Raw genomic sequence first — 24148 nt, forward strand, 5'->3', positions numbered from 1 at the left:
AATACGTCACCGTGGGGGAGGGAGGGAGGCCTTCTGGAGCCAGACTCCTTGGCTTCAAATGCAGTTTTTCAGATTCCTAGTGTTTACAATTTGAGGCAAATGATGTAATCACTGTGAATCTTGGTTTCGGTATTTGTAGAGTGGGGACGATAATAGTACCTACCCTTGTAAGTGAATTACGTGTAGTAAGACATTTTCAAATGCCAAAAATGGTGTCTGGTGCCTGGTAAGTTGTAGTAACTATTAGCTTATTAGTAATAATTATTAGCTTTTTGCTTTTGTTGTTTTATTCCACCCAATTGTTCTAAGAGACAACAGGTACTGGAAAAACATAATTTTTCCATGACGCGAAGACTTCAGAGATTACCACAAAGGATCTGGAAGATGTTCTAGAACTCCAGCAAAATCAGTTTGAGTTTCTCCCTCCCCCCAGCTTCCAGTACTACTCACCTGTGTGGGAACATGAGAGGAACAGAGTAACTGATCGTAAAATACTGGTTAGTGAGAGTATTTATCGCATGGGCATCATTTGTGGGTGCGCAAGCTCATGCTTAGGTATGAGGAAACACAGGTGACCAACAGCAGTCCTACCTCAGTGTTGACATCTTGACTCTTGAGGATACCTGCAGTTTCTAGATAATCTGAATCTCCTCTCTCTGCCCCAGCTGGGAAAAAAAAAAATGTGGTATTGTTTCCAGAAGAATGAGGAGGCACCTGAACCAGGATGAAACAGGGTGCCTCAGGAAGGGGCATCTGGTCCATCTCCCTGTCCGCTTCCATCCACTGTGTCCCAAGAAGGACATGGGGAGTGAGGAGTGCGTCAGATGAGACAGACATGGCCTCATTTACCCTCAGAGTCCTCCAGTGGGCCACATGGAATTGAGAACTGTGGTAGAAGGTTGGGGCGCCTGGGTGGCTCAATGGGTTAAAGCCTCTGCCTTCGGCTTGGGTCATGTTCCCAGGGTCCTGGGATGGAGCCCCGCATTGGGCTCTCTGCTCAGCGGGGAGCCTGCTTCCCCCCCCTCTCTCTGCCTGCCTCTCTGCCTACTTGTGATTTCTGTCTGTCAAATAAATAAATAGAATCTTAAACAATCTGAGGGGTTTGAAGTGGCGGGGGGGTGGGAGGTTAGGGTACCAGGTGGTGGGTATTAGAGAGGGCACGGATTGCATGGAGCACTGCGTGTGGTGAAAAATAATGAATACTGTTATGCTGAAAATAAATAAAAAATAAAAAAATTTTTTAAAATAAAAGAAAAATAAAAAGAATTGTGGGAGAAGGGAAGGGGGGCCCAAATCATGTCTTTTTCTAGCTCGTGATTGGGCATATCTCTTCCATGCTCCCTGAATGTGGTTTTGGGAGTAAATTCTGTTTTTGTTTTAAGTGGACCATACTAGAAACAGTGAAAACTTGGAATGGGCTACTTCAAGAACAAAATGACTGTGAAGGGGAACGGGTAATTTCCTTCTGGAGCTGGCGATATGTTCCCTTCACTTAAGTTTAGAGAAACCAAGCCCAGGAAGGTGAAGTGATTGTCTGTGACATGAAGATGGGATTTCTTTCTTTCTTTTCTTTCTTTCTTTCTTTTTTAAGACTTTATTTATTTGTTTGAGAGAGAGAGCACAGAGGGAGAGGGAGAGAGAGAAATAGACTCTCCACTGAGCAGAGAGCCCAATGCAGGGCTCCATCCCAGGACCCTGAGATCATGACCTGAGCTGAAGGCAGACATTTAACTGACTGAGCCACCCAAGCGCCCCGAAGATGGGACTTCTAAGTCATAATACAGTAGTCTGTCTATTTAGTGCTTCTCACCGTTTCTTTCTGAAATACTCTAGATTTTGGAGCAAAAGAGCAGTAACATTTTGTTATGTATGTTATCTAATACTGAAAGTTTAGTCTTAATGATGCGACTCTATAAATGTGTTCCAAATTTATCAAAAAAGGTAATGAATAGTCGTATTTGTCAAATGAAAATCTCTGTTGGTCTACTACAAAAGGGAACTTTTCAATGTATCCATTTACCATGAAGGAGACCCGTTCTGTTACACAATACTGTTGAATTTGAAGAAGCTTCCTTTTTTATTTTTAAATTTATTTAAATTTATTTTTAAATTTATTTTAAATTTTAGGCACCTTTTGGTGTCCGGTCCCATGTGTTCTGATAGTTACATCACGTTATGGGTCCATTACCACATTGGCAGACTCTGACCTGTTCTCTGCCCTGTGGTTTTGCCTCTTCCAGAATGTCATAAAAATGGAATCCTGGTATATGTCACCTTTAGGGTCTGGAAAAGAAGCTTCTTATTCAGCCTTTTTAAAAATCTTAATAAATTTTGTGTGTTCCAGGGTGAATAGTTTGGAGTGCAAACTGCAACAATGGTGAATGGTTTCTTACAGACGTTATGGCCTCATAACAGCTGTTGATAAACTGGTTCCATTTGGCAGACTTTCCCCATATTATTTATTTATTGTTTTCCATGAATAATAGAATCAGTTGGATCTCTTATTATTAAAAAAAAAAGGCATGATCATTTTTTAGTAATATTATTCCCTGGGGTAAATCAACTAAAAGGAAATACGGTATGTAGTTATATCATTACTAAGCTTCCATTTGGTAAGGTTCTGTTAGCTTTGACTTGACAGTATCTGTGATTCAGAATACTGACAGTCCCCGACTTAGGATGGTTCTGGTTCTACTTACTCTTTTTCAGCGTTAGGGTGGCGTGAGTGTTAATTCTCATCGGGTAGGAACTGCACTTTGAATTTTGAATTTTAATCTTTTCCCGGGCTGGTGATACTCTGTCCTCTCTCGTGGGCATCAGCGGCAGACTGCAGCTCTGGGTCAGTCCCCGTCCGATGGCAAGGGTCCGCAGCTGATGGACCGACGAATTCTGTATACAGACCCGGTTCTGGTTTTCACTTTCAGGACAGTGTTCAATCAATTACGGGAGATAGTCAACACTGTGTTATCAGATAGGTTTTGTGGTAGATGGTATTGCCCAGCCAGAGGCAAAAGGGGTGTTCTGAGCATATTTAAGGTAGGCTGGACTTAAGCATTGATGTTCAGTAGTTCAGGTGTCTTAAATGTATTTTCAGTTTGATATTTTCAGTTTACAATGAATTTATTGGGACTTAACCCCATTGTAAGTCAAGGAAGATCTGTAAATCATAGGAACATCACGGGCTTCATTGGAAGAATAAGAGTAACAAAACTGTATTTCACTTTTCTTCCAGTAACACGTGACAGATTCACAAAACTTCCATTGTGAGTCTTTTTAGTCAGTCATACGAAAGCATCATAATGAGCACCTCACAACATCCCGGTATTATCTCTTACTAAAAGAACTCATCTGGGGGGCACCTAGCCAGTTCAGTCCGTAGACGGCGTGACTCTTAACCTCAGGGTTGGACGTTCAAGCCCCACATTGGGCGTGGAGCCTACTTAAAAAACAAACAAACCAAAACTCATACAGAAGAGGATTTGTCTAGATTTTTGGGTGCCTTGAGAGTTTATCCTTTACTACAAATGAAATGCATTAGTCATTGGTCTTGTATTTAGTCCATAATTCAGAGTTTCTAAAATACTGAAATAACTATCATACAAATGAGAACACCAGTGTCAAGTACTTCAGAGTGAGGGCCTCGAAACCCAAGAGCTGGAGACTCAGAACTAGCCCCGTGATCCCAAGGATGACCCAGGGCAGGGGCAGAGGGACCAGGGCAAAAAACCGATGGGGACAACGTTTCTTTGAAGTCTCAAGTTTTATTTTACAAATTTATAAAAATATCACATTCCTACACATCTGTAACTTTATTAACTGTACACTGAAAATACTCCCTAAAAGAAAGCATAAATCTTAGACTCGATCATTGAATTTTCAACTGATCTTACATGACCTGCACAAGAAAATAGTTACTGCTAATACTCCAGGAAACGACTCTAGTTGCTTCCAAGAGTGACAAGCATTCCCAAACCCCCAAATGATTGATGTGTGTCTTTGTGTTGCTATGTGACTTGTAATTGTAGCCCAGTGCTTTTCATCCAAATGTTCAGGTTCAAGAGATGTTTCCAGAAGAAATGCTAGGCCTACCCCTTGGCTTTGTGTATTTCTAAAAACTGCTACAAACTCCACGGGGTTAAGGATGGGGGTGGTGAGATAGAGGATGGGGGGTGGGGGATGCCCATATACCAGGGGCACATCCCAAGACTCTTTCTCCCGTGTTTCTTCTCTTTTGAAAGTTTGGATGTTTCTCATATTTGTAGAAGACGATTGTACACAGAAGAACTCCTTCTCTCCGGTTCTATATCAAAGATTGCTTGCTATAGGTAGGTACTTAGTTCCCTATCTATAGCAACCCTTTATGTACCCAGTACATTTAGCAACCAATGGAACTTACCACTGACCTTTAACTCTTCGGACCTGTCTTGAATTGAAAATAGGATTAAAATTAGACAGAAGTCCTAAGCAGGTATCGTTTTTTGTCTGGCTGCTTTTCCGTGGAATTGGAGGGAATGTTGTAAACTTGCAGATGAGTTCTTGATTTACTTCCAACTGGGTGTAGCCTGGTGCCTTGTTTTGACGATAAAGAAGGCACCATGTACTGGGCAAGATGAAAATTTTTCTAATGGATTTGCTAAGAACCTTCTCCCAGACAACCAACGAGGCAGCACAGGGCATGCAGTGTTCTGTTTCCTCCAACAGGGAATGATCTTGACATGAAATCCTTTACCGTGTAATGGAATGAGAAGGGGAATCAGTTTGGTACATGCTTTTATTTGAAACAGTCACGTAAAATCTAGGAAATGCCCCCTTGAAAGGCAAATACTTAATTGAAGCTGGAAACAAACACATCTAAACAAATAGATCACAGGAAATTAGAGTATGTCATGTTCACATGCTGCAAATAACAACAGAATCTCCCATTTCTAGAATCTGTAAAAACTTAAGTCCTAAGGAAACTGTTTTTGAATTGATACGCCTATGAAAGTGGTAAACTTGAATATAAGGAATGCCCAGACACATTTAAAGAACAAAACTCATCTCTCTCTCTTTCTCTGTTTTTGGAGAGAGAGCGAGCATACACATGAGCAGGGGAGGAGGGGGTTGCAGAGAGAGAGAGAATCTTAAGCAGGCTCCACACTCAGCAGCTCAGAGCCCATCGCAGGTCTTGACCTCATGACCTTGAGATCATAACCTGAGCTGAAAGAGAGTCGGACACTTAACGAACTGAGCCACTAGGTGCCCCAACAACCCATAAATCTCAACGGTAAGAGCCACCTGTGAGAGGTTATTTGCAATCTATATCCAGTATAGGTTAGTCACCTAGTTAATAGCTATGTGGAAGTCTTAAGGGGGCATAGAAGTATTTATTTATATACGAAGATGCTTTATGAAATAATGTTTTCTTTTTTTCCTAATCTTTTCAATTATGGTATAGTTAACATTTGTGCTATCTTAACTTCAGGTGTCCAGTATAGTAACTCAACACTTCTGTATATCAGCCTATCATGACAGGTGCCCTCCTCAATCCCCATCATCTCTTTTACCCATCCCCCCCACCTCCTCTCTGGTAACCATTAGTTTGTTCTCTATAGTTAAGATGTCTGTTTCTTGGTTTCTCTCTCTCTCTTTTTTTTTTTTTGCCCATTTTTTTGTTTTTTAAATTCCACATATGAGTGAAATAATACGATATTTGTCTTTCTCTGATTGACTTATTTCTCTTAGCATAATACCCTCTAGCTCCATCCACATTGTCGCCAATGACAAGATTTTATTCTTTTTTATGGCCGAGTAATATTCCATTGTATATGTATGCCATATCTTCTTTATCCATCTTCTATATGGGCATTTGGGGTGTTTCTGTAATTTGGCTATCATGAATAACGCAGTTAGAAACATCAAGGTGCGTAAAGTAGCGTTTCTGTGGGTTTTGGGTAAATACACAGTAGCACAATTACTGGGTTGTAGAGTAGTTCTGTTTTTTTTTTTAATTTTTGAGGAACCTCCATACTGTTCTCCACAGTGGCTACACCAGTTTGCATTCAACTTTCATGTTTGTTCTTTGTACTACTATGCATTATTTGAATCCATTCCAATAACCAGAGTTCAGTTTTTCACAAATTATAGACTAATATCTTAGGAAGAGAAAAAGGAAAGAGTCACAAGGCAAATGTGTCACCTTGCTTGACAATGCTTAATTTTGGGGAGTTGGAAAATAAACAACTGGTCTCTCTGTACTTTTCTGTGTTTTTAAAATCTCTAAAACTTAAAATTGCTTTATTTGGTGAAAAAATAAAATCTGGGGTGCCTGGGTGGCTCAGGAGGCTGAAGCCTCTGCCTTTGGCTCAGGTCATGGTCTCAGGGTCCTGGGATCAAGCCCCGCATTGGGCTCTCTGCTCAGCAGGGAGCCTGCTTCCCTTCCTCTCTCTCTATCTGCCTCTCTGCCTACTTGTGATCTCTGTCTATCAAATAAATAAATAAAATCTTTAAAAAAAAAATCTCTCCTTAAGAGGCACAGTGCTTGGTGTCTGAGAAACCAAAAAGTATTATCCCTGAGAAGGGATGTTCCATAAAATATTCTATAAGAACAGATGTTCTCAACCCTGGCTACACAGTAATATAATACATGAGCATTTTGAAAAACAGCAGTATCTGGGCCTCACCACTGACCAGTGAAAATGGAAAACCAATTCAGGAATTCCCCAAAGGGTGGCAGGACAGCCTGGTGTGTGTGGGCAGTGATGTATGGAGGAAGGGTCTGGAAACCAAGTACTACACGCTACACATTGATCCGGGCCAGGTAGACAAGATGAATGAGTGAAGTATGTAGTGGTCATAAGAGCTGGAGAGTTCCTGGCTTCTTAAAGCTCAATAAGTTGTTGTCAAGGGACACTGGCAGTCCTAACCTCCATGGGGAACCTTCTGGTTCCTTTTCAGTGTTCAGCCCCCACTTCTATGAGGGTTGAAACAAATAGGCCTGTGGTCAGATGTGGCTTATGAGCTGCCCGTCTGCTGTTCACAGCCTGGGGACAAGATCACAAGGATCCTTATGTTGTCATGGTCAGTATCTTGATATCTTCCTGGCCAGAGTATGAACTCGAGCCGTGAATGAGGGTTTCGGGTCTGAGGGGCTCGCTGGGCCCAGCCGCTTGATAAATGACAGTCTGAGGCCAAACATTAAAAATGGCAGTTGAGGGTCAAGCTTTGGAGGGAGGAGATAAATGTTTTAAACTGGGTCCAGGGGAAGCAAAAGCAGCCGTGTAAAATGAGCAATGGTATGAGGAGTGGGAATTCTGGTAAGAGGCAGAATGGGCACCTGTGGGAGAGGTTGAGGATGTCGGCAAGTCTGACTTTGCTTTCATGGGTTGGGGGATGAGTGGTTGGCGGCTAAGCATCTCAACGTGGCTTGAAGAAACAGACATGGGCAGACAGGTCAAAGTAATCCTGCACCCCGCCCCCCCCCAAAAAAAAAACAGGAGGTAAACAAGGTCAACGGTGATTATGGAAAAAGCCATCTAGTGGTATCGCCAGTAAAGTGGACAGATTGGAGGCGCTCAAAATAGTCTAGGCGAGAGATGGGAAGCCCCTGAATTAGGACAGTGCCCACCAAGGGAAACAGCACCATTATAAAGCCAGGGAGGGTTTGTACCAGGAACCACGGGCAGGCTGGAAATCAGTTAGGAGCTCCCCTACTGCACAAAAGGACAAAGTCTCAGCTGGAAGGGAGTAATAGTGGATTTGGGTTCATTGCGAAGATGAAGGATTTTGAAAGCTATCGTGGTTTAGGGGAGGAAAGAAAGGCAAAGTTGACAGCCTCCAAGCCTGGCACTTGAAACTGGAGGTCTTTCCATCTCAGAAAAATGTTCCATGATTAAAAGGAGTGTTTGAGAAGAGTTAAAGGTAATAAGCAGCCAAAGAGAACTGTAGGCAGAGGGTCAGTGGGTCAAGGTCAGCCTTTAGGTTAGGGTTGTATTGAAATCTGAACTGCTTTGGGTCAAAGATTCTCCATCTTTCTAAACCTGTCACTGACCTTCCCTGCTCTTCCCCAGAAGACTGTCCAGGAAAGATTTGAGTAGAGGTATCTGGGCTGCTAGTAGAAATATTAATAAGTATAAACTCTTCTGGATACGCTGGGCCAAAAGCTCCAAGAACACCTCATTCATAGCTTTATCCTCAACATCTACTCTAGAACATAGGAAACGTTCAAGAAAACTGATTGAATAACTGAGTAAATTGTCTTGAAACAAACTCCATAAGTCACCTAGCATGCCCATATTCCTGGGCAATTCATTTACATCTCCTAGGCTCTGGTTTATACAGCATGCCAATGAGAAGGAATATATTAAAATAGTAAAGCATTTTAAAATTTCTAAAATCCCTTTGAATCTCAAATTCTGGGTTTTTCTTCCTTCTACTCATTTCATCGTTTCCTTTTACAACGGGAGAAGAATCAATTTGTTTACAATCACTGGAGTTGAATGCCGGGGTGTCATTTTAAGGATATTATGCTATGATCTCAAAGCTGCAGAACTCTAGAAGCATCCATTAAGAAACCAGACAGCATCTCTTTTAGGAAATTTCATGTGTCAAAAATCCTAAGTGATTAATGAACAACTTTGTAGGTATAAGTATAAACATACCATTTTATTGCTAAACATGACCCCAGTTGACAATGAGATAAAAGGGTTACAAGTTACTTCACACTACATTTCCCACTTATTAGGTAATTTTCCTTTTTTTGTTGTTGATAAAGCGAATCACCACTGAACATTGTGCATTTGTCTTTTGTTGAATTATTCTTAGAATAGTCACAAGTACCATGACTAAGTCAGCAAAGCCAGTAAGCATCAGAGGTTCATAAATAAATGTATGAAAAATATAAAAGCAATAACCTTAAAGGTTTTACAAACTAAAATAAATGTTCATTTGATACGCAAATATTTGCACATGATTTTATTAATACACAATTTCATGTTCTCAGTTGGGGCAGTTTTGCTCCCCAGGGGACATTTGGCTGCATCCGAAAACATTTTGGGTTGTCACGGGTGGGGGCAGGAGGTAAGAGGATGGGACAGGTATGGGGACTGTTACCAGCATCTAATGGATAAAGGCTCCACATTCTCAGGTGGGCAGGTCAGCCCCCACAGCAATGACGTCACTGCAGTCCAAATGTCAGTAGCGCCGAGGCTGGTAAACTTGCTTCTGGTTATAGTAAAGAAGCAGTCTCTTCCACAGCTACAATGGTCCCGGTGACTTTAATAGATGGATTTTGTTTGCAACCATTTATTTAGGGAACTATGCCGAGCACGGTGCTAAGCACAAGACATATGTTATCTTATTTAACGTGAACAAAACCCTGTTAGGTTTTGAAGGTTAGTCGGTGATCTCTTAAAGAGATTACGTAATTGTTCAAGGTCACAACCAGTAGTTCCAGAGATAAGGATTTGAGATGTGGACTCTGACCTTAAAGCCTGTGCTGTTAATCATTATGTATAAATAATGCTTAAAGGACCATCTTCACATATAGATACCTACACTTAAGAAATTAGGTTCCTAGCTCCCGTTGAAGCTATTGGTTTAAAGGGCCAGAGGGAATTGGGCGTTCTCGTGGCTTTCCTTGCATATTTCCAGATTTTCCAGAGTTAGACCAGTTTACAGCATGACCTTAATGGGTGAGCATTGGAAGAATTGGGGTTGACTTTTGACATTTAAAACCAAAAGCCCTTGTTTATTCAGTAAGTTAAAAAGTATACATCTGAGCTTCAAAAATAAGCAATTGCTGGAATTTGTTAACACGAGTTGGTCTCCCAAAATGAGGACCACACTGTGTGAGAACAATAAGGAGAAAGTCAAGTCAACATAAATAAAGCTTGCATTTCAAAGAACTGTATTCATTTATTCAACAAACTCAGTTATTTCACTAATAATGGCTAAGCTCCAATAAAAACATTCTTGGTTACTCTGTAAACGTATCTCAAATCTTTTGTTTAAATAAGCCTATGAAGAGCAAATGAGAGAATTGGAGTTGATAGTTTAGAATGGTTTTTCAGTTAATACTAGTGTTGTCTTATTGGGGAGGGTATGTGCTTTTGGGTAAATTGGAAGGGGAGATGAACCATGAGAGACTATGGACTCTGAAAAACAATCTGAGGGGTTTGAAGTGGCGGGGGGGTGGGAGGTTGGGGTACCAGATGGTGGGTATTATAGAGGGCACAGCTTGCATGGAGCACTGGGTGTGGTGAAAAAATAATGAATACTGTTTTTCTGAAAATAAATAAATTGGAAAAAAATAAAAAAATAAAAAATAAAAAAAAAATACTAGTGGTGTCTTTTTGCCCCAACCTAGAAATAATGCAAAAGAGACCCTTCCTAGGACACGGGTGAATTGAACGTAGACTTTATCCATATACCCCAAAACTGTGCTTCTAGAATCCTGACAAGTGAGAATAATCATAATCATATCTGCAATAATAAAAACACAGTCATCTAGTCCAGTATTTTTTTTTAAGATTTTATTTATTTATTTGACACAGAGAGAGAGATCACAAGTAGGTGGAGAGAGAGGGGGAAGCAGGCTCTCCGAAGAGCAGAGATCCTGATGCGGGGCTCGATCCCAGCACCCTGAGCTGAAGGCAGAGGCTTAACCCACTGAGCCACCCAGGTGCCCCTAGTCCAGCATTTTTTTTTTAAGATTTTTATTTATTTGTTTGATAGAGATCACAAGTAGGCAGAGAGGCAGGCAGAGAGAGAAAAAGGGACGCAGGCTCCCCGCTGAGCAGAGAGCCCTCCGCGGGGGCTTAATCCCAGGACCCTGAGATCATGACCTGAGCCAAAAGCAGAAGCTTTAACCTACTGAGCCACCCAGGCCCACCATAGTCCAGTATTTTTAAAATAGTACTTTTCCCCATGAGTGGATCCAGAAATCACTTCAGTAGGCTTTGACCAGAATATGGGAAAATAACACCAAATAAACAGGTGCATGACACATAATAAGCCTAAGTCGTTTGGAAACTTCGTTTATGTACGAGTGTGTGCCTGCGGTGGTATAAATTGTTTTTCTGTGGATTGCAGTCTGAATGTTTGAAAATCCTCCGATCTGTTCTAGGCTTTATTTGAAAGGTGAGTCTACAGTCTTAAGTGATGGTTCCAGGGTACACAGCTGGTTAGCGACAAAGCTGACAAAGCTGGGGTGAGCACGAATTTCCCCAATCGCAGTGGGAAATTGTGTTCCACGGGTGCTGGAGCGTCTGCTGCGGGTCGTCCCTGGGAGAAAATTATGCTTAGTAGATAATTTTAGGAAGTAGAAGGAGCATCGGATGTCAGCACAAGTGATGCGACCAGCAGCTTTGGGGTCTCCATGTATGTTTTAACCCAGGCCCCATTAAGTTTGGTAGTAGGCACACGGTGCATTCAGACCACTCAGTCTCTCGCTTGCCATCGTTCCCTGGCAAAAATAATCCAGCGATACCTGCAGAGTATTCACACTGAGTTGACATTTGAGCTGTCGCCAGAAGCCCTGTGGAGGGTTATCAAGCGAGTTGTACCAGGCAGTACCCACGTGGCAAATAGGTGACTGATGGCCTCTTAAGCAGTTGCTGTAGGGCGAACCGAAACAGGTTGGCCTCGGCCACGAGAGGACAATAAATACTCTTTGATACCGAGAGGTAGAGCATGATTGTACCTTCATTGTACAGTGACCTGTTGGGAAACCAAGGTGGCAAGCAGGCCTGTCTTAGCCACACACTAGGGGCAGCCCTGGAGACTGAGTTGCTGGGGGCAGCCCTTGCGTACCTCACCCGTTCAGTCCTTTAACATTGACTGAGAATCCCCCGTGGGCCCCATGCTGTGAGGTCAAGGCTTCCTGAGGACCTGTCTTCTGCTCAACGTAGCTCTCCCCCACACGAGGGGGGCTGATGGTCTTCAGGAAAGTGATTTGAGTGGTCTACTCAAATGCCTGTCTGTGTTCCCTGCGGTGCAGACAGGTTTGCAAACTTAACCAAAGGATGGAAGGTACATAGTACCAGATTTCTTCACCAGGGCAAAATAATGGGGAAAAGGAGAAAGAAAAGGTAACCAGAAACTTGGTGAAGGCTGAGGGAAAGACTTCAAGGAGAGAGGAGACAGAAGCTACGTCCTCTTTGCAATGCTGGTTATGGCCCAGGGCTGCTCAGGCTCAATCGCGTGCTGGGATGCTCTGGGGATCTTGTGAGGGTGCAGATTCTCGGGCAGGATGGCTGATTCGGCATCTCTAACAAGCTCCCAGGGGATGCCCACGTTCCCAGTCCAACAAAGCCAGGGGCGCTGCCCACTCCTGCCAGGTATTTCTGGGTCTCGGAATTCTTTGCAAGAAAAGACAGAGCAGAGTTTGACTTTGTCCTTCTCTCTGATTCCACTTGGAAAGATGTAATTTTTGTCTGCACACATATGAGTAATATTTAAACAGACATTTGAGACTTGCCGGTAAACAAAGTATGGAAGTTGAGGCCTGGGGTACCTGGGTGGCCAGGTCAGTTTAACTGACTAATTTAGTCTGCCTTCGGTTCAGGTCATGATCCCAGGGTCCTGGGATGGAGCCCACTTCAGCGGGGCGCTTGCTTCTCCCCCTAACTTGTGCTTGCTCTCTTTCTCTTGCTCTCTCTCAAATAAATAAATAAAATCTTAAAAAAAAAAATTGAGGTTTGTAATTCCATGAGCAGGAAGTTCACATGTGTTGTGTTGTAGTTTTTTTTTATTTTTTAAAGATTTTTATTTATTTGAGAGAGAGAGGGAGAGAGCATGTTCATATGAGTGGGGGTAGGAGGTACAGAGGGAGGCACACAGCCGACTCCCCGCTGAGCAGGGAGCCTAACACGGGCTCGATCCCAGGGCCCCGAGTTCATGACCTGAGCCGAAGGCAGGAACTTAACCAACTGAGCACCCAGGCACTCCTGTTAAGTGTTTATTGTAAAGACGGCAGTCATTAATTATAAATGTCACCACCTTATTTCTAGAATAATGGAGTGTGTTTCCGAGGAAGAGTCCGTTTGTGATGATCAATATTCATGAGAATGAAAGAGGAAAAAAAATCGTATCCTTTAAAAGACATAATCGCGTAAAGGAGGGTAGGGACTTTTTGTTACGGCGATGTGTTCGCACTTCTCTGCTGTAGCTTTTCACCAAAATAGACTTGTAGAGATTACATTCACGTCCGCTAATCTTGTTGATAACAAGTAAATACACCAGATTATCTCTGTGTTTTCTGGGGTGTCCGCCCCTCACCCCCCAACTTAACCAAGGCAAGTTTTATTTTAAATTCTTTTAAAATGTGTACTAAGAACAAAATAAAGAAGCTTCTCTTGGGAAAGGCATGTGCTAATGTAATTTTTAAAGTAATAAATGCAAATCAGAGCAACAGGAAGAAATATTGCTAAATAAATGGTCTTTTTCTTGGGGACTGCTCAGTATTTATAAGCAAACTTTTCAAGTTTGGCAGAGAGAAAAAAAGGGATCTGTCTTAATAGCAAGCCCTTAGGAGTAGGGATCATGCCATTTACAGGAAGGGCTGTGCAAAATTTAATTTTAGTTGGGAGACCTGGGTACAATTCTTGATTTAGGTCATCATTTAATTACCATGTGACACCAGGGCAAAAGAACAGAGCTTTTTTTCTTCTGAACATGCACATTTTTATTAATGTTCTTAAAGAGGAAACGTGTTCATGCGCCTAATCCAATTAAACTTTCTGCAAAGTATTGGTCTTGTCTAGTTTTTTTTCTTATTAAAAAATATCTATCATCCTGGATAATTTTTTTCTCATTAGTATGCATATTAGTTTTTTGTTTGCCATTGTAACAAACTACCGCAGACTTAGCAGCTGAACCAACGCGAATGTATTATCTTACTAGGAAAGAAATCTGACACACGTCTCACCAGACTAAAACCAAAGTGTTGGCTGAGCTCCGTTCCTTTCTGCAGGGTCTGAGCCTTTTCTAATGGCCACCCGTGTACCAGCTGTTCACCTGCCTCTTCCACTGTTAAAAGACCGTTGTGGTTGCATTGGTCCAGCCTGGATAATTCAGGATAATTTCCCTATTTTAAGGTCAGCTGATTCGCAAACTAAATTCCATTTTGCCCTGTAACATAACATAATTTCAGGTTCCAGAAATTAGGATCTAGACTTCTTGGAATGCATGTTGTGGGGAGGGGCATTATTCTGCCTACTGGGTCTTCTGAGAAAGGACTGTTAGAGTCTGGGTACAGATGTCATGACAGCGGTACTATTAACATCAGAATTATGTTCAGATTTGCATTGCTCACCAGTGAAAATTGCTGGAGCTCTTATAAAACAAAGTATTTCTTCTTTTGTTGCATTTACCTTTGATTCTCATCTACCCACTTTCCAGTAATTGGAATCTTGGAGTAAAACTACTCTATAGGATTAAAATGGACCCTGTAATCTCTGTGAACTGTCCAAAATTTATTGAGATGGAGAGGGTTTAGCACAGGGAGCCTTGGGGTGGCTCAGTTGGTTGAGCGTCTGACTCTCGATTTCAGCTCAGGTCGTGATCTCAGGGTCTCGGGATCAAGCCCCACATTGGGCTCTACACTCTGCAGGGAGCCTTCTTGAAATTCTCTCGCCCCTCCCACTCGTGGGTATGCACACACACACTCTCTCTCTCTCATTCTCTCTCTCTAAAATAAATAAGTAGATCTTTTAAAAAATGGTTTAACAGAGCATTTCTCAAATTGGGTAGTTTTGTGTACCCACCCTCCCTCCTGGGGGACATGTAGCCACACTGGAAGATGTTTCTTGATTGTCACGACAGAGGGCTGTGATCTACTGACATCCGGTGGGTGGAAGGCCGGCATGCTGCTGAGTAATTCACAACACCTGGTACAGGCCTGATCACAGGGAATCATCCAGTCTAAAGTGTCAGTAATGCTCTGTATGTTCATTCATTGAATGCAAATAAAATAAATTTGTTTAAAATAAAATAAAAATATAAATTAGTATTAAAATATGCAAAAATAAATAAATAGATAAAGTGTCAGTATTGCCAAGGTGAAAAAGCCCCAGCTTCGTGGGGACCCAAAGCGCTCTTCTCTTTTTTAAAGGCTCTTTACATTTCAAGAAAGTGCATTGATTCCTGATTAGTTAATTGGTCTGCCACTAAACTTTGGGCCAAAGAACAGGGGAAAGAAATAGAGAAGATGGGTGGGTCAGTGCACACCAGTTTTCCTCATAGGGGGGGTCTCAAAGCTCAAACCTACGGCTTGGGGTCAACATTCATCTTCACTGGGTCTTGTTTCCTCTCTCTCTCCCCAGGGCCCTTTACAGTGGTTGGCAACACCAAATGCTCAAGAAGCACGCTAAGGAATAATAAGAAGAATGTGTCAGGGGGCCTGGCAGGATCAGTCAGTCGTGGAGCGTGGGATGCTTGATCTTGAGGTCATAAGTTCAAGCCCCATGTTGGGTATAGAGATTGCTTATAAAAAAATTAAAAAATAATTTTAAAAAGGTAGCATGGTAAGGGATGTGTGTGTGTTTATAAGTAGTGAACAAGGGCGCCTGGGTGGCTCAGTGGGTTAAGCCGCTGCCTTCAGCTCAGGTCATGATCCCAGTGGTCCTGGGATCGAGTCTCGCATCTGGCTCTCTGCTCAGCCAGAAGCCTGCTTCCTCCTCTCTCTCTGCCTGCCTCTCTCCCTGCTTGTGATCTCTCTCTGTCAAATAAATAAATAAATAAAAATAAGCAGTGAACAAGATATTTCCCTTCTATATGCCTATCGTTGCAACCTCGTATAAAGGGCTTTTACTTACTAGTGCTTAGCACATAAAGTAGCCTGTTTTCTGAGCTTTCATTTTAAGATACAAGTCATCTGAAAAGTCTTAAAGAGTTGTAATGTTAGGACTGAATGTAAAGTCAGTTGAGGGCCACTAAGAGATAACCCCCAAATCTCCCAACGTTTCCATCTTCATTATGATTTCAAGCTATGGTATTTCTTAAGCTCTATTTTGCAGGTTTGGGCACACATTATAACCAAAAAAATTATGCATATATATATGTATTTTTTTCTTTTTATTTTTTTCACTGGTGGCAAGGTGGGGTCATAACCACCAACTATTAATGCCGTAAGCTTTTGAGGTTTTACACCCAGGAAGGAAAATCTAATGTGAAAGATAATCTACTGAAAACATAAGCATAACTTGCAGGCTTCGTTGATGAAATGGCACCCATCTCTCTTGGTTCTCATTTCTGCTTTTCTTCTTTATCAACATTGCAGGTGTCCCTGGCTCCATGCCAAATGCATCATGGGCCGGTAACCTCAGGGCTATAAAGTGGATCGACATGGAAGATAAACACGGAGGCTGCCATGGTGAGCTGTTCATTCCACACTTTGAGGCCACGCAGTTTGTTGGTGTTGGCGTGAATATTGTTGTGAAATACAGGGGTTCGTGGAGAACAATCTATGTGTTCTTAGAGTAGCTAGAGGCTTCAAGACATGGTAAATTTAGGTGATTTCCTGAGTGGCTCAGTTGGTTAAGCATCCGACTCTTGATCCTAGCTCAGGTCTTTATCTCACAGTCATGAGTTCAAGCCCCACATTGGGTTCCATGCGGGACGTGGAGGCTGCATTTAAAAAAGAAAGGAAGGAAAGAAGGGAAAGAAAGAGAGAAAGAAAGAAAGAAAGAAAGAGAAAGAAAGGTGGATAGATCTCACCGATGTTCTCTAGGTCATGATTATCAAGCAGGGGTAGAAGTGGCCTTGACTTTAAGGATACTTTCTTGCTAGTTTCTGCTTTCTTCTTATTTATTCCTCTTTCTGTTCCTTTTGGGAGTGCAGTGGTTAGGTGGGGCCAGTGGTCAAGATGAGAAGTGATGTCATGTTCTCACCACCAAGCAAGCTGGACCTCCACCCCTACCCTTTATACCAGCTTCTGCTACCCCTGCAGATGGGCTTCCAGCTGGCTTGGAGGTATTCACGGCTGCTCTGGGGTGATGACGGGCAGCACTAACAAGAGATGTCTTTCCTCCAACTGGACAAGAATGAGAAAGTTTAAGTAGTTTTCATTTCTTTCTTTTTTTTTTTAAAGATTTTATTCATTCATTTGACAGAGAGAGAGAGAGAGAGAGCACAAATAGGGGGAATAGTGGGCAGAGGAAGAAGCAGGCTCCCCACCGAGAGGGACTCTATCCCGGGACCCAGACTCATGACCTGAGCCTCAGGCAGACACTTACCCAACGGAGCCACCCAGGCGCCCCAGTAAGTTTTCATTTCTGTAGGACTTTATAAAGAAGGGCTTTCATCCGCCCTGGTCAACATTCCATTTAAACTGTTGCCTGGTATGTAGCGAGCATGGTATTCATTAACTAGGGCTCACGTAATCAAGTATGAGAGACCGGGTGACTTCAACAACAGAAATTTGTTTCCTCACCCTCCTGCAGGCTGGAAGCTGGAGATCGAGGTGGTGACAGATTTGGTTTCTCCTGAGAGGCTCACAGGTGGCCACCTTCTTCCTAAGGCCTCACGTGGGCTTCCTTCTTTGTGCGTCTGGGTCCTCATCTCCTCTTTTTACCCCCACAGCATTCCTACTGCACTAGGGCCCATCCTGTATGACCTCATTTTAGCTTGAATAGCTCTGTCTCAGACACAGTCACAGTCTGAGGTACAGAGGCAGGGGTCTAGGACTTCAACGGATGGATTTGGGGAGGGGGACAACTCAGCCCATAAGGGGAGGTGGCCTTTGCTCCCTATGCTGACAAAGCTTTGCCACCTCTACTCGTCCATCAGTCCGTCTACGTGCAGTCTCTGGCTTCCCTCTCGGGGACATCTCATCAACACCTCACGTTTCAGAGGAAAACCTCCAAATGGCTGCCTCTTAGCAGCTCTCCGTTCCTCCCCACCTCCTTCTCCTGTCTCCCTGAGTGTCCGCTTCCGCTGCAGATGGCAAATCCTCATGTCACTGTACAGCCTGCCCCTCGGCAGCCATATTCATGTCTTTACCTTAATCAGCCAACATATTGTCCCCAGAGGATACCTGTGCCACATGCCTGCATTTCATCGCGGCCCACCCTGCTGGTGGAAGGAGGAGGGTGGAGAAGACATTTGCTTTGGGGTCTCCTGGGTCTTTAGAAAAGAGACCATCATCACCATCAGTTGGGGGTCCCAGTATTTGAGTTCCCCAAAGTCCTCCCGTAACCCTGTCACCCTCCTTCTGGGACCGCCGTGGTCATCCTCTGATCTGCTGCTTCTCTCTGGCTGTAACTCGGGAGGACTTCAGCCTCCATGGCAGGGACCCATGGGATGTCATGACTTTGTGGCTCTATCCTCCACCGTGGAGGCTCCTGTCCCCCTGTACCTCCGTCACAACCCTTACCCCTCCATAGAGCCTTACCTTCCACCTCCTTGTCCTCACCTGTACCCGAGCCCTACCCCATAGAGAAGGTATAGGCTAGTCAGGTTTACATTTTTAGAGGGATTTTTACTTACCACATGACAAGTGGGCCCATGAGAGGATCCCTGAGCCAGGGACCTACCTAGCGTACAAAGCTTGGGCAGCCCAAGTCTCTCACAGAAATGTCTCATTTTTCTTCTTTTAGCACCTGTTACACCAGTGAACATCTGAAAGCCTTGTACGGTACAGAGCATAAAAATAGTTTATCCCCCAAACCACTCAAGAGGGAAAAGAAAAAGAACCCAGAGAAGGCAGAACAGTGCATGCCAGACCAGCAAGTCAGGAGTACGATCTGGGCCTTTCCCCTTGCTGGCGAGTAATAGGAATTGTTCCAAACCCGTGGATATGTACCCACTCTGGACCCTGCCAGCACTTAGAATCACCCAACTGCTCTAGCTCCGTGGTCTTGAACTTGGAGCTTCCGCCTTTGATTACAATCTCTTTGTCGCTCTGCTAGTTTTCTTCACCAGCTTACGTGCTTTGTATCTTCCCGTCTTTCTCCCCAGAGCAGAATAGAAGCTCCAAGAAGGCTAGGATTTTTGACCAATTTGTTCATTGCTATATCCCCACATCTAAAATTTGTTGTTGTTGTTGTTGTTGTTTGAAACGTGGCAGCTTTTTTTAAAACTGGGATTGCCAAGGTTTCAACTGTCCCAGCTGCTTCCTCCAACTAGCTTCCGAGGACTCCCTGACCAGCCTGTGTAACAGGGTCAGCTGTCCCATGCTGTTCTGACTCAACAGTCCAGATTCCCCTGCCGTTTGACCCTACAAGGCCCATTCCTATGCATAAGGGTCACCACCATCCGCTTTATGCCATTTGTGTTTGCCTAAGCAGATCATCACTGGAGACTGTCCCCCCCGCAACAAAGAGGCTAGACCCTCCTGGCTGCCTACTTACTCTTTTATTTACCTCATTATCTTCCTGGTGTCCTTTTCATCTTTCCTGCTCGCCTTAAACTCTCAGGCTAAAACGGCCTTTCTACTCTCAGAAGGTAACAGCTTCAACTTGAGGAAGAACTTTCAAGACACTTGATGGACATCCCCTTACCCGTTTGTCATGCCATCCCCTTTTCTCCATGTCAGGGTACTTTGGACACACTCTCATCGTTCCTTTCCTGTTCTGAGAGGAAAGCTACCCATCCTCACAACTGGCGTCACCATCTGGGGGGGAGGGTCTCAGCTTTGTGTGGTTTCCCTAGAGCATCCCCTTGCTCTCCTGCCTTCCTGTGTTGCCGCCTCTGTGCTGGTGGGTAGGGATTCTCTTCTCTATCAGGTGTGTAGGGATTGCTTCTGGCCTGAAGACCAAGTTGTCTGTGTAGCCTGTATTCCATCCACACTGAAACAGTCACCCCTGTTCACTTCACTCTCTTAAGCGTGGACGAGCTGCTTATGACTTCAGTTCTTACCCCCGCCTGCTCCCCCGGGTCCTTCTCTGACTTCCCACAACTCTGGCTTCTGTGCCCCGTGATTTCCAGTCTCTCTTGTACTTCCTCCCAGGCACATTCAATTAATCACAAGTCCTGTCAGCCCTTCTCTGCTCTGTTTCTAATACCTTTCCTTCCCCGCTCATGGCAACCATTAACTTTGAACCGGTTCTCTGGTTTGCATTAAGTTGTTAGTGTGGCCTCATGATTGATTTCTAACGCACCCTGCCAAGCTGTGCAAAATTAATCTTGCTAAAGCTCGTTTCACCATTTGAATCTTCCATTCAGAAATCTTCAGAGACTCTCCCTGTGTATGGGATTAAAAAAAAAAAAAGGCCCAGGCCTTTAGTTTGTTTTAGGTCAGTCAACCATAGTCGTTCCTCTCTATGCCAAGAAACCTCTAGAAAAGAGGTTCAACTTCCTACCATTCTTCTTCTGACCCACTTCCCAACCAAACTCCCAGTTCTAGTAGAAAATTCCCACCCCTGCACATTTTTCAGAGGCATTTGTCCCCAAATGAAGCCACCATCTGTGCCCCCCATGGCTTCCCCTAGTCTGTCCTTCCACAAAGTTGCCACCCATCCTTCTCTCCATTTGTTCAGTAGTATTAATGTAACACCTAATGTTTACAACGTTCTGTCCCAGATGCCGAGGACATAGAGGGGAACAAAATGGTCTCAAGTTCAGCCCTTTCGAACCTTATGTTCTAGTCTAGGGAGAAAGACAATGAACAATTATCTGGAAAGAAAGACAGTAAACAAATTTTTGCCTTCCTGGCACTGACACACATATCTACCTGTTGCTCATGAGAGCCAAGAGGAAAATGAATCAGAGAAGGAGGAAAGAGGGGTCAGAGGAGGCCTCACTGAGAACACGGCCTTGGAGCAGGTGTCTGGGGTGCGGTGTGAGAGCGAGCCTCCAGGATGTGTGGTGGAAAGGGGCTGGCAGGAGGAGAGGAGCAACGTGGATTCTCTGGTAGAGCGTGCGTGGTGGGCTCGGGGCCGGCAAGGAGGCCAGTGTGGCGGAAGGGACTAAGCAAGGGTTATTAAGGGTTGGAAGGCAATGAGCAAGAACCTGAGGAGTCCATGAAAGAGCCTACTTAGCCAGAGCGATTCCATCGGGTTAAACAGTGATTTTGTTGTTTATGCAGTAAAACTTAACCTGACCCTGTCCCCACCCCGCCAGGGGAACTTACTTAAAAGCAAGTCCTGGAAACCATTAGAATGTGGTCGACCAGTCCCTGATAACAGAGCCCTAATACAAGGGTGGGTCAGGTCAGGTGGAGATAACAGAGCTGGAATGCAGGGATGAGTCGGGCCAGGTGGAGACATCCAATCAGTGGGGCGCGCATACTGTCCCCTAGCTACCAAGGAGTGTGGGCCCCGCCTTTTGGGCGCCAATTCTGACCAAAGTGATAGGCTAGTTCGAATAGCTACTATAGGGTGAATTGTAATTCAGTTGCCCACCTGTGTGGGACCTACCATGACTGTGCGGCTTCCTCTGCGTGTTGCAATCTCATTGGCCATCTGTGTGTGGCCAGGCTCAACCACATGGCCTTTGCTCTAGAAAAGTTAGTCTGTGAGGGTGGGAGGGGTCACTCTCTCTTTAAGAGGCGGCCCTGAATGGTCTGATTCTCAATGCTTCGCATGAAATGAAGCTTTGCTTGACCTTCGCTTTGTATCAGTCTCGCTCCTTTGATCACGAACCTAACGCTCCAGATGAGATGAGAAGCCCTTAGAGGGTTTTGAGCAGAGGAGACATCGCGATGTGCTGACATTGAAAGCAGTCGCTCTGGCTTTTGCGCTGAGAACATACTAACAGACCAAGGTGGTCGCAGTGGAATCCGGTTATTACTGTAACCATTTGGACAGGACGGTGGAGGTGGTGTGGACCCCAGTGGTGGTAGTGGAGGTGGTGGAAAGGGGTCCAATTCCATTAGTATTTTGAAGGTTGAGGTGTCAGAATGGCTGACAGATTGGGTGTGGGGTGTGAGAGAAAGAAGGAGACGTACCCAGGGGAGCTCGGAGGGGGTGAGGAGTTGAGTCCTGACATGTCCTCTCAGGGAGATTCGTTCTCATCTAAGTGGAGATAAAAAGTCAGCACTTGGGTAGGCTCACAGAACAGCCCTGACCAGGGCAACCCATAGGGACCTCTCCCTTCTGTATGCTTCTAGAACCTCTCCTCCATCACTCTCATTTGCTAATACACGGAAGTGTACCATTGTACTGTACCGCTCATTGTCCTGTTCTTTAAGGACCTCTGTGTGCCCTTTGTCTTCCCATAAAGAGCTGAACTTCCCTGTGGGCTGGGCCCCCACGGTCCTGCTTCATTAGAAGCCCATAGTGCTTGGCACCCTTTTAGCCACTCCGCAGGTAGACAAGACTCTACTGCTGGGCAGCCTCACTGCCCCCAGCTTGGGAAACCCAGCATGTTCTGACAGTCTCTTGTTCTCCCCTCCGCAGGCCGCTACGTACATGGCATCTGTATCTACGGAAATGGAGACTTGAAGTGGTTGATTAATTCGCCCAGCCTCTTTGCTAACAAGTTTGAGCTTACCACATACCCCCTCACCGTGGAATGCCTGGAGCTGAGGCTTCGAGAAAGAACACTAAATCAGAGTGAAACTGTAATTCAACCCAGCTGGTATTTCTGATCCCCTGTAACACGGGCTCAGCGGGCGCCTGGGGCTGGGGAGAAGAGCCTTGCTTCATGGGGGAACTCTGCCTCGGTTAGGGGAGGAGGTGCCGGAGTGAGGTTAGGGCTGCAGAACCTGGCCGTGTCATTCTGTGTGATGACATCTGTGGACACTGTGAACTCTGCCATCAGGGTGGCTGCCCGGGGTGAGGCCAGCCTTTTGGCCTCACCAGTGGGGCTGATGCTGTGATCGGTGATAAATTGAACTGACGTCAGACCTTTGCACCAGATGCTCCCTGGAGAGAAACGTTCTCATGAAAAGGAGAACTGTTGAGGGAACTAGGAATTGTGTCTCTTTGAAGGAGTCTTCTCTGATAGGTCTGTAGCCCCGCATTCATGGACACAAGTCCTCTTTGCTCAGCCGCACGGAGGCATAGAAACAGCTTTCTGGGCAACTCAGGCGTCTCCTTTAGAACTTGAGCTACCAGAAGGGAGAACTAGGTCTTGTTCCCAAGTTCCAACGCTAGCATTTCCAGTTGACTGTGTCTGGAGTTCTGTGTAGAAAGTAAAATCATTGACAGGAGGCAGGATATGCTTTTCGGACAGTAGCCACTGCTTCCTGCTTCAGCAAAGGGATCCCAGGGAAACTGGACTTTTCTTGGGGGTGTGTCTAGAATGTACGCTAGTCCCTTGCTGTTGCTTTCCACGGAGAACGCCGAAACATTCCCAAGAACGAAGATATTTCTAGAAGAGAGGTGCTGTTGCATGAAACTTCTCCCGAGTCTCTAGCCTCAGAATGAGTCACTTTCCTCTTGGGTCACCACCCTCCATCCCCACCGAAGTGATCTTACCTGCAAGATGGAGTCCAGATTCTACACTGTGAGGCTTCAAGGACTCCAGAGTATTCTCTGAGTAGGTTTACAGTGCTTAGTGCTAGTAAGAGCGACTGGGTTTCTAAGAGCTCTGCGCTGTGAGTGAGCATCTGTGTCACCGATCCCTGGCCTCGGTCCTTTATCCAACTCATTCATTCAGCATGCGGTCAGTAAATACTTGTTGGGTGCCTGTTGTACACCACACCCATCTTGGACACCAAGAGAGAAGGGAGACAGAAGCTTTTTCACTCTAAAGTTCTTGGTGATAGCATCGATGTCGAAAAGGCAGCCGTAGAGAACCTCCCGGATTGCTTGTATTTTAATACTTTCATGTGCAAAGTTATAGATTTGGGATATCAGGCCAAGAATATGAGTAATTAGAAATCAAGGTCTAGGGGTGCCTGGGTGGCTCAGTCAGTTAAGCATCTGCACTCAGCTCAGGTCATGATCCTAGAGACCTGGGATCCAGCCCCACATTGGGCTCCCTGCTCCACGGGGAATCTGCTTCTCCCTCTCCCTCTGCCCTTCCCCACCCCCACCCCCCCGTTCGTTCTCGCTCTCCAATAAATAAATAAAATCTTAAAAAAAAAAAGAAATCAAGGTCTAAATCAGAGATATCATAGATCATTGCAAAGGGAGAAGGGAAGGAATAGACAATCTAAAGCCTGTCGCGTTGTAGGCATCCTGAGAGCTCCCTTCGGCTCGTTGTGCTAAAACCTTACCACACCTGGGAGTCTCACAAGGTTGCCTCCATTTTGCAGATGAAGTAAGCGAGGCTTAGAGACGTT

The 24148-nt window shown here is 44.6% G+C and overlaps 1 protein-coding gene across 4 annotated transcripts in view; it reads left to right on the forward strand.

The window, feature by feature from the left end:
• GCNT2 (glucosaminyl (N-acetyl) transferase 2 (I blood group)) overlaps positions 1 to 23823 on the forward strand; it is a 95785-nt gene extending 71962 nt beyond the window's left edge. For all 4 annotated transcript variants that reach the window (XM_044258775.1, XM_044258786.1, XM_044258794.1 and 1 more), the window contains 2 exons: positions 16259 to 16351; positions 22317 to 23823. In XM_044258775.1, the coding sequence (XP_044114710.1) occupies positions 16259 to 16351; positions 22317 to 22507 (284 nt within the window). In that variant the 3' untranslated portion in view covers positions 22508 to 23823. The remainder of the gene's footprint in view (positions 1 to 16258; positions 16352 to 22316) is intronic.
• Positions 23824 to 24148: the final 325 nt, after the last annotated feature.

Source organism: Neovison vison, chromosome 1, assembly GCF_020171115.1.
Source record: "Neovison vison isolate M4711 chromosome 1, ASM_NN_V1, whole genome shotgun sequence".
NCBI lineage: Eukaryota > Metazoa > Chordata > Mammalia > Carnivora > Mustelidae > Neogale > Neogale vison.